This window comes from Oryctolagus cuniculus, chromosome 12, assembly GCF_051225735.1.
Source record: "Oryctolagus cuniculus isolate XC-2025 breed Fujian yellow rabbit chromosome 12, ASM5122573v1, whole genome shotgun sequence".
Lineage (NCBI taxonomy): Eukaryota > Metazoa > Chordata > Mammalia > Lagomorpha > Leporidae > Oryctolagus > Oryctolagus cuniculus.
In genome coordinates, this window is record NC_142878.1 from 108,531,640 (window position 1) to 108,550,834 (window position 19,195).

Here is a 19,195-nt window from a genome sequence, read left to right on the forward strand (position 1 = left end):
GGAAGGCTCCCTGTGCCCCAGCCTGAGCCTGAGCCCTGGGCTCACACCTCCTCTGGAGCAGACTGCCTGCATCAGCTCTGCTTCTAGGCCACCTGGCGCTGCCAAGAACCTTCTCAGACACTCACACTTCCCTCCGAACCCTCACCGCGACCCTCACAGAGGAGCTGCCCCACCGCAGCCGGGCAAGCTGCAGCTCCCTGACAGGCGAGCGCTGAAGGCGACCCTGTGCTCCTCTGCCCTCCTCCACCACCCTGCAAAACCCCACTGCCCCCCGAAGCCAGACCCCAGCAGCTCACAGAGACCTGGCTGTGCCTCCTCTCACGGGCTGGGGGGCGCAGCCCCTCCCTCAGAGTCCTTCCTGTGTAGCTGCAAGGCCTGCGGGCGAGAGGCTGTCAGGGCTCACAGCAAGGGCTGGCGCGAGGCCCCGGCCCTCAAGCAGTTCCTGTGGTTGCCAGACACAGGCTCCCTGGGCCGGGGGCTGCCCCAGGAGGGAGCGGGCTCCCCCAGGCACCAACGGCTGCAGGCGCCTCCTCCCTGGACATGAAACCCCCCCTGCAGTGCGGCCCATCTGGGAATGCTACCAACAGGCCAGGACCACAGCTGCCCTAGGTGCCCTTGCCCTCCCCTGGGGACAGGAAGGAAGTTCTGTCCCACACAGCCCCAGACCTACTGCCTGCGTCATCTCAGACACAGCGTCGGTTTCCCACCCAGTGCTGGCAACACGGCAGCTGGGCTGTGAGTGGCCGGTTTCGGTTGCACTTCCTCCTGGCCCCAGCCACCTGCTGCTGCCCTAGCGCTGTGGGGTGGGGGGCTGAGTGGAGGCTCCTAGGTGCCCTCTTCAAAGCCCAGCACAGCAAGCTCTCCCTACCTCACCTTGGACAGCAGCACTTCCTGGGCAGCCCACGGCTCCTCTGAGCCACCTGCCTGCCACCCTGCCTGTCACCCACTGGCAGCAGGAGGGAGGAGAGGAAGTCACTGGCTCACACGGCCACTCCTATCTGTGTCCTGCGCCTCTGGTTCTGCACCCAGGAATCCAACCAGACACCAAAGGGCTGGTGTTCAGCCAACAGCCCGCTCCCAGCTGCATGTTCCATGCTGGGAAGTCACCTCCTCTCTCTAGATCTGCCTGCTTGTGTGGCACAGGACAGGCCGGGGCCTGCATGGGCCAGAAGGCAGACACGGAGGCAAGGGGCACAGGCCCACTCCTAGCAGGCTCCCCTGGCATCCCAGGGTCTGGACTGGAAGGGAGAAGAGGTGGGGAGGGAGACAGCAGGCGGGGGGCCCTGCGGGGGGCATGCGGTGAGTGCCACTGAGCGAGGACACCAGTTCAAGCTTCGTGAGCCTCGTGCCTGCCAGCTTGGGGGGGGGTGTCCTGAGTTCAGGGGTGGCAGCAGCTTTGAAGGAAAAAGGAAGGGAGAGGTCCTTGAGGTCAGCGAGCTTTGTCATACGGGAGGCAGCTGGACAGCCAGTGGGAGGCCTGGGACTTGTGGGTCAGGCTGGTCACACACGCTGACCCCTCTGTGATGAGCAGGACTGGGCGCCTCACCTGCAGGCCCCAGGAGCAGCCCCGCCAGGAAGCGCTCCTGGTGCCTCCGAGGCCAGCTGTCCTGCAGCACACGGCGTGGCCTCCAGGGGCCAGCTCTCCTGCAGCACACGGCGTGGCCTCCAGGGGCCAGCTCTCCTGCAGCACACGGCGTGGCCTCCAGGGGCCAGCTCTCCTGCAGCACACGGCGTGGGCGCCCTGCTCGCCCCAAGCCCTGCCTCAGACGAGGTTGACACTGCAGAGCCCACTGGCAAGCGGGCAAGGACACAAACCGTGCATCTGACCCCAAGCCCCGCCTCCGCGTCACGACTCCCGTTCTTTCCCAAATCGAGCTCAGAACTGCGGGCTGTCTGTGAAAGTGGAGTCACTACTCGCCTCCCACGCCCGCACAACACCAGGGTGCCCGACAGGGCCTGGCAGGACCGTACTGCTGGCTGGGGCGCGGGTGAGCGTGCCTTCCGATCGTGAGTGCCGTGTCTCACGGCAGGGGAGAGCTCGCACTCAGATCTTCCAGGACGACCACAGAAGCAAGGGCAGCTCCCAGGACGCCAGCTCCCGGGAGGCTGCAGGTCCCAGACAGCACCCGCTCTGCACGGCTGGATGCCTGCCAGCTCCCCCCACCTGCCGTCTGCTGCTCCCGCTAAGCTCCCCCTAACAGACGGGAACACCGTGTCTCGGCCTCACTGTGCACGAGAGACCCCTGCGGAAGTCCACCCCCTCTCAGCTCGGCCTCATGCGTGTCCAGAGCTGACGGGGAGGCTGTGGGCCAGGCAGGGAGCCCAGCGGCAGCGCAGGGCAGGGGCAGCCCAGGCAGGGCTGAGTGCTAAGGTGCAGCCCCTCCAGGGACCCCGGGACCACTTGCTGCACAGACAGTGAGGCAGGCCCCGGCCCACGGAAGAGGCTCCTTGCACCAGAAGTCTGCAGCTTAGCAGGCCCGGGCAGAGGGGAGGGCACGGGAGGTCACTCACAAGCAAGTTGTCACAGATGCCGCTGGCCACCTTCCCCAGGGTGTTGGCGTCCAGCGGGGCCACCAGCATGAGGTCGGCCCACCTCCGCAGGTCAATGTGCAGCACAGGGTCACAGCGCTGCTTCCACATCTGGCCGAGGGAAGGGGGCGGGGTCACCGAGATGGCCACTCTCTCAGCGTGTGTGTCGGGGAGAGGGGCCAGGCACAGTAGGTCAGGGGCCCGCATCCCTCCCACAGCTAAGCGGGGCCTGAGAGAAGCCAGGCCCTAAGAGACAAATGCCCCTTGTCTCCCAGCCATTCCCTCTATGGCTTGGTTTTCCAGAGCGCTGACATCTGGCAGGGATCTCCCGCCGGGCTGGAGGCGGATGCTTGGGCTGTCCAAGCCAGCAGAAGGGCCCCAGGGCGGGGTGGGGGAGGCAGGCCAGCCAGAAATGTTCTGGGCTGAGAATGTTTAAAATCGCCTGGCAGGGCACCCCTGGGAGGCCCTGCTCGGCGTCTGGTGAATGGGCCCGGCGGCCGTGGGAAGTGAGGCGCTGACGCCAGGAGCCACGTGGACCAGGGTGGTGGGAACAGAGCGGCTCTGTGGCTTCACCAGGCCAGATAAGTACAAGGACACTCGACCCCGGGCACCTGGCCAGGCTGAGCTCCGCCCGCAGGCCAGCAGCCGGACAGATGTTTTCCTCGCCGTCTCTGCCCAGATGGCCCTGACCGCTGACGGGAGCCCAGCCCAGTTGCAGGGAGGGCTGTCCTGCCCCTGCTGGTGGGAACGCACCCGCACTGACCTCCCACTCGTCAGCGTCGCTGTAGAGGGCGACGGCCACGTCCTGGGGGCTGTAGAAGTGTTTGGCTCTCTCAGTTGTGACCACTGCAACTTCCAGCTGTCACCAAGCACCAGCGGAGGAAGGAGGGGAGAAACCGTCAGACCCGCAGGCCTGGGGGCCGTCGGGGCAGAGGGCTGCAACAGCAGCCAGCCCGCATCTGTCACCCGAGGTCAGGCCCTCCCAGGTGCACCCGTGCCCACCATCCAGTGCTCAGGGAGCAGCAGGCCCCGCTGCCCGGGCACAGTGGCTGGCAGGCGGAGCAGGCTGGTGACAGGGAGAAAGCTCAAGCCACTGCGGTGGCCTCACGGGGTCCGAGTCCAGCACATGGCAGCCCTGCCCTCTACAGGCAAGGCACTGGGAGCTGGTCTGGCCCCGCAGTCACACCCCAGCCCCAGTGAGAAAGCAGCAGAGGCCTCTGGGTGCTTCTAGGAACAAGGAATCCTGGGAAGGGGGCCTGCTCTCAGCGGCCTCCACACGCCCATCGTTTACTCATAAATCGCCCACACAGCACGGGGCAGCGTCTGCGTGTGTGAGACGTGCGGTCAGACTACCAGGCTGGGAGGGGAAGGGAGAAGGAAAGTGTGTCCCCAGCGTGTCCCCAGCGTGTCGGGAGGGGACGCCCGCCCAGGAGCAGAGCAGTGGGCGTACAGTCACGCTGGGGACCTGTTTTGAGCCAACACAGATTGGAAGGCTTCATGTAGAAAACTGAACTTCCTGGCTCCCATGAAAGGCTGACAGCCTGAGGGCTGCTGGCCCCATTTCCCTACTCGCTGACCTGGGGGCACTGAGCAAGGGCGGCCTCGCGGCTGGGGCGTGCCATGCCTGTGCCAACTCAGCTCCAGGCCTGAGCGGTCAGCGAGCTCTGGACAGCACCTGGGAGCAGGAAGCAGAAGTCTGGGAGGAAGCAGTGCAGGAGGTGACCCATCCATTCTCCACCTCACTCCCACGAGCGTCTTCCCTCCACAGGCCTTGTACAAACCTCAGGGACGTCGGGGAGGGGCCCTTTAAACCAAGCCCCTCAGAGTGCTGGCATGGCCGCGCACAGCCCCAACAAGCCTCGTCCAGCCCTGAGCGAAACGCCTCTGCAGCACCCAGCCCCAGAGAGGCCGCGGCACAGGGCACTGCCGTGGGTCTCATCTTCCCCGTGGGGAAAGACACAAGGTCAAGTGTGGGGCACAATCACCTAGAGAGGAGCATCTAACTTCCAAACTAGCAGAAGAAAATTCTATCCGCCCAACAAGGTGGGAGGAGGGAAGCAGCAGACACCACAGGGGATCCGTGCACAGCCTTCGATAGGACGCAGGAGCAAGGCTTTGTCTCTACACTAAGTCATTTATTTGAAAGGCAGAGAGAAGAGAGGCAGAAACAGAGATCCTCCACCCACTGGTTCACTCCCCAAATGCCCAAAACAGCTGGGGCTGGGCCCCACCAAATCTGGGTGTCTGGAACTCCATCCAGATCCCACGTGGATGGCAGGGGCCCAACCACCTGAGCCACCACGCTGCCTCCCAGGGTGCGCACTAGCAGGAGGCTGGGTCAGGAGTGGAGTCAGCACTGAGCCCAGACACTGCTGTGTGGGACGTGGGCATCCTAACGGGTGCCTAAAGCGCTGTGCCAAATGCCCGCCCCCCAACTGACCTTTTAATTCCATTTTCCTGCAAACTTTTTGAGAGGCCCTTGTGAAAGTAATTTCTAAGAAAGATACAAACACTGCAGAACAAAGAGAAGAGGACAGAAAAGGACAGCGTGAGGCAAACTCATTTGCGGGAGAAGGAAGGGGACAGATGGGATCAGACGGCACCAGACAGGCGAGAAAGGGAAACGCTGCGAGCTGGGAGCAGCTGAGAAACCAGGGCGCACGACGGGCTCAGGAGCGGCAGCCACTGCGCACCTGCGGCACAGAGCTGGGCTCCCCTCCCGCAGGAGGAACAGGTAAGCCCCCAGATCTCCCCCCGAGCCCAGGCAGCCCACCCATCACCCTGCCCTGCCCCCGCAGGGGTCCACATGCCAAATCTGGCAAATCGTGGTTAAAAAGGAGCCTGGAATAAAAGAGATAACTTATGGAATGACCAGAAGGCTGAGTCCTCGTCTCACACTTGGCACTAAGAACCCTGGTGTACGAGGCAGGACACCACTACAGTGTTTTCCGGAAAAACCAAATGACCTGGGAGTGGAGGGCGGCACCTTCAGGTTTTAAATTCCAAGGTCCCCAATAAAACTTCGTGTCCCCAGCTGCGTACCTGCCTGCCAGACAGCAAAGATGGAGTCTTTGACATTCAAACAAGAACCAAGCAAGGGTATTAGACACTGGAGGAAGGCTGAATGGCAGGGAAAGAGACAAAATACATAAATAAAAACCAGAAACCCACAGATAATGCAGGGACAAGAAGACGAACATGAGACCGTACCAAGATATGACATAATGTTATTTTATTTATTTATTTTCATTTTATTTTTACGGCAGAGAGACAGACACAGGGATCTTCCATCCACTGGTTCACTCCCAAAGATGCCTGACATAGCTGGAACTGCGCCAGGCTGAAGCCAGGAACCACGAACTCCATCCAGGTCCCCCAGGCGGGTGGCGGGGACCCAGGTACTTGAGCCATCAGCTCTGTGTCCCAGGCTGTGCATTACCAGGAAGCTGGATTGGAGGACATAGGCGTCCCAAGCCGTGACTGAGCCACTGCACCAAACACCCACTCCCATAATGCTGCTTTTAAAAAACAAATGTTCAGGGGACAAAAACAAACTCTTAGAAATGAACAAGATCAGGGCTGGCGCTGTGGCATAGTAGGTTAAGCCTCTGCCTGCAGTGCCAGGACTCCATATAAGCGCAGGTTCAAGTCCTGGCTACTCCACTTCCGAGCCAGCTCCCTGCTAACGTGTCTGGGAAAGCAGCAGAAAACGGTCCATGTGCTTGGGGCACTAAACCCACATGGGAGACCCAGAAGAAGCTCCTGGCTCCTGGCTCCTGGCTTCAGCCTGGCCCAGCCTTGGCCCTTGTAGCTATTTAGGGAGTGAACCAGCAGATGGAAGATCTCTCTCTCTCCCTCCCTCTCTCTGTATTTCTGACTTTCAAATAAAATAAATAAATAAATTAAAAGGAAGGAAGGAAGGAAGGAAGATGGTCAATAGTGAAATTAAAAACTCAATACAAGCTCCAGAGGAACCTTCCAGAAAGTAGAACAGAAACATAAAGAGATGGATAATAACAGCAATAATAAGAAAGTGGAGAGAAACGGAGCAACCCAGGAGGTGAAAATCCAATAAACTCCATAAAGGGAGTAGAAAGACAGAGGGAGACAGGCCTGCATGGGGTGTAGCGGCTAAAGCACGGTGGACTAAGCCTGCTTCTGTGGAGCTGATATCCCATATAAGTGCTGGTTCAAGTCCCGGCTGCTCCACTTCCGATCCAGCTCTCTGCTGTGGCCTGGGAAAGCAGTGGAGGATGGCCCAAGTGCTTGGGCCCCTGCACCCTCATGGGAGACCCGGAAGAAGCTCCTGGCTCCTGGCTTTGGATTGGCCCAACTCTGGCTGTTGCAGCCATTTGGGGGGTGAACCAGTGGATGGAAGACCTCTTTCTCTCTCTGCCTCTGCCTCCCTGTAACTTTGCCTTTGAAATAAATAAATCTTTAAAAAAAAAAAAAAGATAGAGGGGAGAAAAATTACAAAAGAAATAAAAGTTCCCCAAACTGCAGAACCCAAAAGTGGGAGCCCGTGGGGTCTGAGAAGGCGGCCCCACAGCTTATCAGGAAACAGTAGTGTCACATTCTGACTGTCTATCAATGGGACAGAGCCCACACCCCGACCCATGTGGAGCCTGCAGCCAGCAGGGACAAGGCCGTGCTCACGTGTGCCCAGCCAGGCCCAAGCATTGCTTCTCCTGTGCCCAGCAGGCTCCCTCCCTCTGGCCCATGGTTTGCTCAGCCTCAGGGAGCTCCTGGGGTCTCAGGCCTGCTGCTCTCCCAGCCAGCACCAGAGATACGAGGCCACATCACGAGCAGCATGAAGCCAAGACAGAGCTTCCACACGGCCACAGGCTGACAACCAAGAGAAAACCCTTTGTAAGGAGCGTCTTCACGGGCAGTACCTACGCTGGCCATGTCCCCAGGTGGCCCAGGGGGCTGTCCCCAGATTTCATCAAAGGCCTCACGTGCATCCAAAGCTACTAGGCGCAGGGCAGGCGTTTGGCCCAGTGAGTAAGACGCGCTGGCTACTCCACTTACGAGTTAGGTTTCCTGCCAATGTGCCCTGGGAGGCACCAGATGGTGCTCCAAGTAGCTGGGTCCCTTCCACCATGTATGAGACCTGAATGGGGTTCCTGGTTCCCGGCTTTGGCCTGGCCCAGCTCTGGCTGTTGAAGTCATTTGGGGAGTGAACCAGCAGATGGAAGACCTGTCTCTACCTTTAAAATAAATAAAATGTAATTTTTAAAAATAAAAACCATGGCCGGCGCCGTGGCTGACTAGGCTAATCCTCCGCCTTGCGGTGCCGGCACACCAGGTTCTAGTCCCAGTCGGGGTGCCGGATTCTGTCCCGGTTGCCCCTCTTCCAGGCCAGCTCTCTGCTGTGGCCCGGGAGTGCAGTGGAGGATGGCCCAAGTGCTTGGGCCCTGCACCCCATGGGAGACCAGGAGAAGCACCTGGCTCCTGGCTTTAGATCAGCGCGGTGCGCCGGCCGCACCATGCTGGCCGCGGCGGCCATTGGAGGGTGAACCAACAGCAAAGGAAGACCTTTCTCTCTGTTTCTCTCTCTCACTGTCCACTCTGTCAAAAAATAAATAAATAAATAAAAAATAAAAGCCCTTCTCTCCTACCTAACATGTGAACTGAAATTGTTCCTGGTGGGCCAGATGCAGCCTCAGGGACAAGCATTCTCCAGCACCTCCTGCGGCACCCGTGGGCGTTTCCTGTGGTCATCTGTAGGGCCACCTGCTCCACTCCCAGACATGGACAACTCCAGCCTCTGCCCCACTCCCCGATGCCCCCACACACCCTCTAGGCCACCAACCACAACCCCACGCCCCCCACCCCGCATCGGGAAGGGAGACGAGCCCCTCCCACCACCACTGTCCTGCCTTCTTAGCCTCCAAAGGGACCTCAAGGACCCACCCCCCCACACACACCCCGCCGGGGACCTCAAGAACCGGATGCTGGTTCAGTGGTCTTTCCCCAAACACAGGAGCAGCTTCTGGCACAGCCCGACGTCCCGGCTGTGTGGTCTCCTGTCCGCTTGGCCACTTGCCCCGCTTCTCTTCTGTAGGGGACCACTGTCTCACCCCGGAGAGCTCCCCCCGGCCTGTACCCTTTGCTCTTTAAGAACTTCCTGGGTCCACCCTCGCCGTTCGGAAACCTGGAGAGCCGCTTCCTGAAGACGGCTCCCCCTCTCCCCAGCGCCCCGGCTGCCTGTCACTCCGGGCGCAGAGGGCGTGCCAGCGCCAGTGCCAGCCTCAGGAACTTCCTCCTGCCGCTCCTCGCGCTGCCTCCTGCAGCGGGCTCGGCCCTGCCCTCTGGGCTCCCGGCCCCCTCGGCAGCTTCCCTGGCAGGTGTGGGTCTGCGTCTTCACCGGCCAGCGTGACAGGTCCTCCCCACTTCTCCAGGGTGACCCTGACCCCAGGGTGGCTGGCAGGCCTGGGCAGGTTTTTCTGGTTTCCAGGGATGCCACTGGCTCTGAGTCATGAGCCCTTGGGGCTTTGTTCTTTCGTTTTCATTCACTCCCTCAAAGGTGCTGGGAGCCAGGGGCTGGGCCCTGGGTCTGAACCCACACACAAAGCCTTGTTGTGTCCCCTCGGCAGCACCCAGCAGCTCACTCGCCCTGACCTTTCCCGCAAATGCCACGGAGCCCTGGCAGGGCAGACTCCCGAGGGCAGGAACCCTCCTCGGCTTCCTCTCACACCTCCCTGGGTCCTGGCAGCAGCAGGGCTGGGCGCCAGAACACCGTCTCCAGGGCGGGCGGAGACGCAGACTGATTAAGACACTGGCATCACACATCACGGGGCCTGGGTTCAAGTCCCAGCTGTAGCCCCCGACTCCAGCTTCCTGCTGATGCACACCCTGGGAGGCAGCAGGTGAGGGCTCAAGGATTGGGGTCCCTGCCGCTTATGTGGGAGACCCGGATGAAGTTCCTGGCTTGTGGCTTCAGCCTGGCCTGGCCACTGAGGGCATTTGGGAAGTGAACCAGCAGAAGGGGGCTGTGCGTATACGTGTGTGTGTATCTCAATACATTTTAAAAAGAAAAAGACCAGTCTCCTCCACACTGCATCATTCCTGAAAAGCAATTCTGTGCCTGGTCCCCAGCTGAAACCTCTGAGAACAGTTTTTAAATATTACTTATTTGAAAGACAGAGTGATGGGGGGGGGGGGGGCGAGTGGGGAGGAGAGAGAGAGATCTTCCATCCACTGGCTTACTCCCTAAATGGTCACAGTGGCTCAGGCTGGGTCGAGCAGAAACCAGGAGCCAGGAACTGCAGCCGGGTCTCCCACGTGGGTAGCAAGGACCAAGCACTCGGGCCGTCTTCTGCTGCTTTCCCAGCCACATCCGCAGGAGCGGGGTCAGAAGCCAGCTTACTGACTGTGTCACAACGCCCTGCCCCCACCCTACGGGGTCTAACACTCTAACCTGAACTGTGCGTGACACGCTGCGGCTTGGCCAGACCCCAGCGCGTCTGCTGCCTGCAGCTTGTCGTCCACCGCTGGCCGAGCCGGCTGGCAAGTCCAGCTTCCTTCTCTGCAAAGCAGGCACGGAGCGGCTCAGGAGTTCCTGCAGCGCAGGCAGGAGAGGCCGCAGACCGAGGGCGACTCCTCCACCCTCGGCTGCAGCTTGGCCCTGGCTGCTGTGGCATGCGGGGTGTAAACCAGAGGATAAGATAACAGATCTCTGTCTCTCCGCCTTTCAAATAGTAAAGAAATAAATCACATAGTGTTCATTCCTGCTTCTGTCAGGCAGGAAGTTAGAAGTTAGCCTGTGAGTGTGTGAGGGGCCGGAGGTAGCCAAGCCTCTGCAGCCCCGGATTTCACACTCCCAAGTCCTGTGCAGGCCTGAGAAAGTGGACAGGTGGTCTCCGCGCTTCCACAGAGTCCTCTCTGCTCAGCACCACAGGGGTTACCTGGCCTGGTAACATGGAGCCCTAACACCTGCCCAGCCTCCTCCAAGGCGGGCACCGGGGGGGCTCCCCGGTCTGACAGCACCACAGTGAAGCCTGGGGAGGAATGCCACCTGACTCACACTCAGCGGCCTTTGTCCTGGAGGGGGAGGGGAGAGGGGGGAGAGAAAGAGCGGGAGGAACTGGACCCCTTTCCCTTCTAAGCCCCCGCCTGAACCCAGCGCGCTCAGCTCCCGGCTCTGCTCAGCCACCCCCTGGGCCGCCAGGTGCATTCTCCCCACTAACCATGCACCCGTGCTTGCCAGCGACCGGGCACTCTCTCTCTCCGTCCTAACAGGCGCCCTGCCCCATGAAACCTTGCTCCCTTGCTGACCGCTCCTCTCTGCTCACACCGGAGTCCCTTCTGCACGAAGACCTATCCCACCCATCGCTAACAGAACCATTTAAACAACGTGAAAGCCATTTTTAGCTGCAGGATACACAAAACCAGGCTCTGGGCAGGCTCTCCCCCAGGGCCTTGCTAGGCCCACGCTTTCATGAGGGTCCGCCCAGGCCAGCTCAGGGCTCCACCCTACTCCTCTGAGCCCCTGCCTCGTAACCCACAGTGGCACCTGGCTCTCCGGGGGGACAATCTGTTTCTAGCTCTGTTTCCAAATTAGAAGCCATGCTACAAGGAACACCTTGTGCACACCCTGAGCTTTTGTAAAGACCACCAGGGGCTTTTTCTGGGGGGATCAGGGGCTGTGGACTTTGCCAAACTGCCCTCCAGAAACGCAGAATTCGCCTGGTCCCACGCAGGAGCAGGGCCTCAGGGCCGCACCCTTGAGAGCCCTGGACAGCCTGATGGACACTCGTCCCAGCTCCAGGCTGGCCTCCCTCTGGCTCTAACCCGCTGACCCTGCCCTGGCAAAGGCCAGCGTGGTGCCTGTCTCCAGCCACACCCGGGACAAGCTGCCAGCCAGGGCGGACGCTGACGGAGCTGACCCCACACGGGAACTCCGGGCGCAGATGGCCTTTGTACCCCAGCCCTGTCTGCCCTCACGTCTAGAATCTCCTGGTCACCTGATTCCCTGCCCTCTTTCAGAGGCCAGAAAGACCTGACCTGTCCCTATCCTGGCGTCAGACCGCCCCTCAGCTGCCGCCTCCCGCTGCCTCAGGACATCACTGCTGGTGGCAACCCCACCCCTCACCACCACCCTCAGACTCACTCCCGGGGACACCGCTGCCCGGTGCTCCCCCTCACTCACCCCGCCCCGGGATGCCAGGACATCCCTGTGGACCTGGAGCAGGCGGGGGCAGGCGGGGGCCGGGCCTGTGGGGTGGCCCAGCTGCTCATTTGCTAGTCAAAACCTGCGGGTACCTGAGGGAGGTCAGGAAAGCCCTGAGTGCGTGAGCTCTCGGCTCAGCAAAGAGCCCAAGCGACTGCTCCCAGGGTGAGCAGAGGGGCAAGAGGGAGCTCGGACCCGCCGGGGGAGGCCACCTGCTGGGGCAGCACAGGCAATGCAGGGGTCTCCCAGGCTGCTGAGGTCTACCCGCAGCGGGTGGCTTGTCCCATGTGTCCCCAGGCCACGTGGCTGGCCCAGAGGACTCACTGCCAGGAGCCAGGCAGGGTGGCAGGCAGGAAAAATGCGTGGTCTTCAGGGTGCCGCACTCTGTGCCCAGTGGTTGAACCAAAGGACAAACCAGGCCCCCAGTGGCCTCTCCCGAGCCTCACGAGAGCCTGGGTGCACAGGCTGGTCACCCCATCTCAAACTGAGGAAGGCAGGTCCCAAGACGCCACGCCAGGGAGGCCTCCCTCCCAGCTCAGTGCCGGCTGGCTGCCTCACTTTGCGCTTTGATCCTGGCCAGAGGTGGGAGCCAGCCTCTGTTCCAGACCTGCCCGTCCCCTGGACAGCCTCCCGCCCCAGGCAGCCCTGTCCTCGCACCCCCGCCAGCGCCGCTGCGTGGGACGCAGGAAGTGGCGGAGCTGCCTTTCCCCCAGCTCGGAGGCTGCCCATCTGTTTCCTGGGCTAGGACGCCCCGCCCCCGCCCGCCCCCGGGCCGGAAACTCGGTTGCTCGGGGCTATGGGAACAGGGAGCTGCAGGGTGCCCTCCCTCCCCGGGGACTGCAGCCCCTTCCAGGCCTCCCACCCCGGCTGGCCAGCTCCCACGGAAGGTCCTGGGCACCCCACAAGCACAGAGCCCACCCTGCAGGTGCCCACGAAACTCTCCTCCCACGCCCCCCCCCCCCCCGCCCCAGGCCTGGCTGGCATCCGCCACCAGCAGCTTCCCTGCTTATCCCAGCCTGGGGGTGGGGCAAGGGGTGACATTCTGGGTAGAAGTTTGTGGAAAATTTAAAAAAAAAGTGATACAAGGCTTCCCAGCCCCTGTAGGCTTCCCACAGGGTCATCTTCGAGTGAGCACCGCCCCCTGCTGGCCAGGCCAGGTACAGCTGCCTGAGCCACACGAGCCCAGCACAGCGCAGCAGGCAGATGCACTGCCTGGATCCGTATCAGAGTGCCTGGAGTGCGCTCCCGCTCAGCCTCCTGCTAACACGCACACCCCGAGATAGCTCGAGTGTTCGAATCCCTGCCACCCACGTGGGAGACCCAGGTGGAGCTCCAGGCCCCTGGCTTCAGCCTGGGCCAGCCCCAGCTACTGTGGGCATTTGGGGAGTGAACCTGAACCAGATGGGAGATATGTTTATCTGTCTCTATCTCTGACTTTCAAATTAAGGGAAAAAAAAGTTAGCATCCAACACGCTACCGCAAATGAATAAAGAAGAGCAGGACCACAGGGCTGGGCCGGCACTGTGGTGCAGCAGGTAAAGCTGCCGCCTGCAGTGCCGACATCCCATGTGGGCCCCGGTTCAAGTCTCGGCTGCTCCACTTCTGATCCAGCTCTCTGCTATGGCCTGGGAAAGCAGTGGAAGATGGTCCATGTGCCTGCACCCGAGTGGGAGACCTGGAAGAAGCACCTGGCTTCTGGTCAGCCCAGCTCCAGCTGTTGTGGCCATTTGAGAAGTGAACCAGCAGATGGAGGACCTCCTCTCTTTCTCTGCCTCTCTCTAACTCTGTGTTTCAAATAAATAAATAAACCTTAAAAAAAAAAAAAAAAAGGCCGGCGCCGTGGCTCACTAGGCTAATCCTCCGCCTAGCGGCGCCGGCACACCGGGTTCTAGTCCCGGTTGGGGCGCTGGATTCTGTCCCGGTTGCCCCTCTTCCAGGCCAGCTCTCTGCTGTGGCCTGGGAGTGCAGTGGAGGATGGCCCAAGTGCTTGGGCCCTGCACCCCATGGGAGACCAGGAAAAGCACCTGGCTCCTGCCACCGGATCAGCGTGGTGCGCCGGCCGCAGCGCGCCGGCCGCGGCGGCCATTGGAGGGCGAACCAACAGCAAAGGAAGACCTTTCTCTCTGTCTCTCTCTCTCACTGTCCACTCTGCCTGTCAAAAAAAAAAAAAAAAAAAAAAAAAAAAAAAAACCGCAGGCTGGGGCAGACACAAAGGAGGCCTGCATGGACCGAGCCTGTGGGGAACCTGAGACGCGGAGGGCAGTGCGGCGTGGCCACACAGCAGTCATCGGGGCAGAAGGTGAGGAGGCCAGACCAGGAGGGGCTGCGGCCTGAGACCCTCCAGCACCTCGAACTTCTGCCCCCAAAGCCCGGCCAGAGCTGGGGAGGCCCAGCAAGGGCAGCGGGCAGAGGCCCTCACCCCGGCACTCGGCCGTGGCTCCGGGCGCATCTCTGGCGGGCAGTGGGAGCCCCTGGGCTTTCAGCGTGCTTGGCCAGCAGGACGACACGCGTGTGACACAGCGGGGAGGAGGAGCGGGCACCGAGGACTGGCCGCCTCTCTCCAGCCGGCCCTCCTCCCACACAGGGCCTCGCGCAATCTCAGGGTTAACGTCCTCCACTGTGACCTTCCTGTCATCTAGGGCCTGCTTGTGTCGCACACAGGTCCTGTCTCCTGTACACCCTGCCCCCCCACCACACACACACACACAGAGGAGCTCAAGAAAAGCCGGGCGCTGGGCGGGAGGCCACCCTCGCCCCAGGGCACTCACCCCGGGCACGTCCAGAAGCCCCGACACCAGAAGAGGAAGCTTCAAGGCCGCCACGCTGCCCGTGACGCCCACCAGGACCCGGAACTTCCTCTCCTCCGAGGGCTCGGTCGCCGGACACGAGGTCCTTGGTTCCACAGGGGGTCTGGGGGCTCCAGATTCCGGGAGCCTGGTGGGCTCTGGCTCCATGAGGCTGTCAGGATTCAGGGTCTGAAAACAGAACAAAAAGCGCCCCCTTCAGTCTCACAGCTGCACCAGAATGTCCAGCCCTGGGTGTCAGGGCGGCCCCAGCTTCTGGGGGCCAGTCTGATGGGAAAGTCAGAGCCTGCCCCGCACAAGGCCAGGGAGGTAGCGAGGTGTCAGGTGCGCGGCAGTCCAGGAGGCCATCCGAGACCCTGCCACAGGAATGACAGGAAACAGCCTGGGTTGCAAAGGTGAGGCGGTCTGGAGGAGGAAGGCAGGTTTGGGAACGGGGAGCAGCTCAGAAATGGGGCCCGGGGCCAACGCTGGGGTGCAGCAGGTAAAGTCGGCACCTGCAGCGCCGGCACCCTATAGGAGCGATGATTTGCGTCCCCGCCGCGTCCAGCGTCCTGCTAATGGCCTGGAAAAGCAGCAGCAGAGATCCAGATACTCCTGGTGCTGGCTTTGGCCGGGCCCAGCCCAACGGTTACAGCCATTTGGGGAGTGACCAGTGCATGGAAGAGCTGTCTGCCTGTCCTCCCTCTCCAAACTCTACCTTTTCAAATGAATTATTTTAAATGGTGCTAAAGTGAGAGCCAGGGTTGTGGGGGCCTGGCGAGGTCAGGCCAGAATGCAAGCAATGCGAGGCGTCTGAGTTTATACAGTGTGCAGGCGACAGCGCGAGGGCCCTGGTGCTGGGGCGCCCGACCAGAGGGAGCGGCCGGAGGGGCCTGCGAGGCCTCAGTGAGTTTATACAGGGCACTAGCGACAGCGCGAGGGCCCTGGTGCTGGGACGAGGGGAGCTGCAGTGAGCTGGGGCGACCGACGAGAGGGAGCGGCCGGAGGGCCTGGTGGAACCCAAGGCCACCAGGGCTGTGGGTGTTCTGGGAGCTGAGATAGTTGCCTCTGTGCCTGTCCCCGTAGGTCCAGCTGGGCACCCCCTACAAGTGAGCGCCCAGGAAGGGAGAGGCGTAAGGGGACACAGCCCACCCCACCCCCCAGACCTACTGGTCAGTTTCTTCCTCTGGAGCATGTGAGAAGCAGTGGTCATGACCACACAACCGCCAGCCACGCCCCCTCCTAGGCTGGCCCGGGCCACCCCAGCAACCACGGAGGACTGGCAGCAGCGCGCACTGGGCGAGGACTGCGGACCCCGGGGCTCTGCAGGGGTCGCAGCTGAGCGCAGTGGAGGCTACGGCTCCTCAGTGACCCCCGACCCCCACCCCCGGCAAGCTCCCTGAGCTGTGGCCAGGCCTCACTGCCACCCTGGGGCAGTCCTCGCCATCCATGAGTGAAGAACTGTGGGCAGAGGACGGAGGAGGAGTCGTGCAGCCAGAGCCCTGGGCCCTGTCCACGCTCGTGCTCCCGCCCTCGTGTGTGACTGTGGCCGAGCTCCACTGGCCAGCAGCTGTGACCTCTGCCCCACTTCAGGGCCCCAGCCAAGGGCATGCTTGCCCAGAGCTGGACAAGAGCGTCCACCCAGGGACAAGGGAGCCTTGAGGGCCTCAGCCTTACCTGTGGGATGGCAAACCCCTCCCTGCCCCACCCCTGCCAGGACAAGGGGATTCTCCCAAAACCAGAAGCAGCCCTTGACCCGGCCCCCCAGGCTGGCGTCACTCCTAGGGACCAGGCCACGGGGCAGTCACACCAGGGACTGAGCAGCTTTGTACCCCCCATTCTAGAAGCCGGGGCAGGTGTGCGTGACAGCCACCCGGAGAATCCTAGGGCAGGTGCTATGCTGTGAGCATCTGTCCCTCCAAATTCAGGAGTCTCATGTTAACAGGGTGGGGGCTTGAGCCAATGGGTGTGGAGCTGGAGCGACTGGATGGAGTTGGTAGGGTGGAGCCCCCGCGGTAGCCGCGGCCTGCGCTCCCAAGGAGCCCTGAGCCTCAGGAACCCCACGCAGGTTACGGGGACACCCCAGGGGCCCGCCATGCCGGGGCCACAGCCAGGGGAGTGGGCGGAGCAAGGGGCCCCGGCTCGAGCCCCGGACCGGTCTCAGGGGCACCTGCCAGTCACTCTGCGGACAAGGGTGGGCGGAGCTGCTGCAGGGCTGCACAAAGGAGCCAGCGCACCCGGCCAGGCAGGGCCGGGGGTCACCGGGACCCGGACCCACCACGTCAAAGCCCCTCACCGCTGACCCCGGCCGCTGCTCGGGCCCGTGTCCCACCAGTCACACGGAGCCTCGCGCCACCTTAACCGCCTCCCCGGGGCCGACGAGGGCAGGCGGCTGCTGCGGGGCGAGCTCGGGCCCTGGCTAACCGGCTGCAGCGGCAGGTGCCCCGGAGGCCCCCGCGGGCTGGGGAGCCCCAACGTCCGGGGCTTCCGTCCTGTTTCCACCAACTGTTCCGCCGCCCTGGGTACCGCGGGCAGCCCCCGCCCCTTTCTGGAAGCAGGCTCGTGGTTCACTGGGATAAACGCGGTGCGCGCTGGCGAGCGGACAGGACACCTTCCACGCGGGAGGAGCCGCCCGGCGGGCGCAGAGGGAACCCCCTACTCCGGGCCCCGCCGCCCCCGGCGGCACGCCCGCGGTGAGGAGGGGTCGCACGGGCGGCACGGCCTCTCCTCACACACACACACGCCCGCGACTCATGGCGGCGAGCGCGCCTTCTCCGCTCTCCCCAGGCTCCCAGGCCCCTGCGACCGCTCACCCGCGCCAGGCGCAACTCGCGGCAGCCCCAAATATCGCGTGATCTGGGCCACCCTCCGCTCTGATTCCGAGGGTTCCGCTGCCTCCCGACAGGACCTGGGAAGCAGCGTGGCCGCGAGGCCTTCTGGGAGTCGTAGTCCACAGCTCTGCTTTCTGGGAGTTGTAGTCCATTTCTCCACCTTGCGGAAGCTACAGTCGGTTTTTCATGATTTGGGCCCCGCGTTCTTTGTATTGGCGGACTCTCGGCAGGGCTTGGCCTCATTGTGTGGCTGCCTCACCCTCATCCTGCCCCCACACACTGCTTATCACCGGGGGACTCAATACTGAGTAATAATAACCGCTTTTTGGGGAGGTAAACAGGGATATAAGATAAGTATGGCGTCCCCGCTCTCAAGACAAACAGAAATGCAGAATAATGCAGGATTAGGTCCACCCCGAGCGTCAGGCACGAAGGGCTCCCGCCTTGGGATCTTATTTTAAAGATTTATTTATTTTGAAAGCCAGAGTTAGAGAGAGGCAGAGACAGGTATCTTGCATCCGCTGGTTCACTCCCCCATGTGGCTGCAGTGGCCAGCGCTGGGCCAGGCCAAAGCCAGGAGCCTGGAGTCCACACGGGTGCAGGGGCCCAAGCACTTGGGTCATCTTGCTGCTGTCCCAGGCCATAGCAGGGAGCAGGATTGAAATGGAGCAGCTGGGACACTGTGGCAACCAAGTGGGACGCCGGCATTGCAGGCAGTGGCTTTACCTCCTGTGCCGAAACACCGGCCCTAGAGCTATCCTTTATTTGAAAGAATTACACAGAGAGAGGAGAGGCACAGAGAGGGAGGTCTCCTAGGTCTTCCATCCGGTGGTTCACTCCCCAGTTGACCACAATGGCAGGAGCTGCGCTGATCCGAAGCCAGGAGCCAGGAGCTTCTTCTGGGTCTCCCACGCTGGTGCAGGGCCCCAAGGCTTGGGCCATCTTCTACTGCTGCCTCAGGTAGAGAGCTGGTTCCAACGTGGAGCAGCCGGGACTTGAACTGGCATTCGTATAGGATGCTGGCACTGCAGGCAGTGGCTTTACCCACTATGCCACAGCACTGGCCCCAAGCTGAGTCTTTTTTTGAAGGGCACTATGGCATGGATGCCACAGGATTGGCAGCCAGAGGAAGGGAGCATGGGGGATGCCTCTGCCCTCCTCATTCCCCAGCCCCCAGACCCTTTTCTGTTCAGCTGGGCTGCTCAAACAGCTGTGGTGGGAGGGCTCTCTGTGCTCTGCCCCAACCCCCAGCCCTGCAGTGAGCCACCTGACCCCGCCCACTCCTTTTTTTTTTTTTTTTTTTTTTTGACTGGCAGAGTGGACAGTGAGAGAGAGAGAGAGACAGAGAGAAAGGTCTTCCTTTGCCATTCGTTCACCCTCCAATGGCCGCCGTGGCCAGCGCGCTGCGGCCGGCGCACCGCGCTGATCTGATGGCAGGAGCCAGATGCTTCTCCTGGTCTCCCATGGGGTGCAGGGCCCAAGCACTTGGGCCATCCTCCACTGCACTCCCGGGCCACAGCAGAGAGCTGGCCTGGAAGAGGGGCAACCGGGACAGAATCCGGCACCCTGACTGGGACTAGAACCTGGTGTGCCGGCGCCGTAAGGTGGAGGATTAGCCTAGTGAGCCGCGGCTCCAGTCCATTTTTTTTTTTTTTTTTAAACAGGTAGAGTGGACAGTGAGAGAGAGAGAGAGACAGAAAGGTCTTCCTTTTGCCGTTGGTTCACCCTCCAATGGCCGCTGTGGCCAGTGCACCACACTGATCCGATGGCAGGAGCCAGGAGCCAGGTGCTTCTCCTGGTCTCCCATGGGGTGCAGGGCCCAAGCACTTGGGCCATCCTCCACTGCACTCCCAGGCCACAGCAGAGAGCTGGCCTGG

General features: G+C 61.9%; 1 protein-coding gene across 8 annotated transcripts in view; it reads right to left on the bottom strand.

Moving 5' to 3' along the window:
• The window catches only part of PPCDC (phosphopantothenoylcysteine decarboxylase), a 76,182-nt gene extending 58,726 nt beyond the window's left edge, over positions 1–17,456 (bottom strand). For 2 of the 8 annotated variants that reach the window (XM_089310851.1, XM_089310850.1), the window contains exons 1-2: positions 17,301–17,456; positions 14,473–14,679 (exon numbers count right to left, since the gene is read on the bottom strand). In XM_089310851.1, the coding sequence (XP_089166977.1) occupies positions 14,473–14,658 (186 nt within the window). In that variant the 5' untranslated portion in view covers positions 14,659–14,679; positions 17,301–17,456. The other 6 variants (XR_016218438.1, XR_007915059.3, XR_007915060.3 and 3 more) reach the window with 6 other exon arrangements.
• Between the last annotated feature and the right edge of the window lie 1,739 nt (positions 17,457–19,195).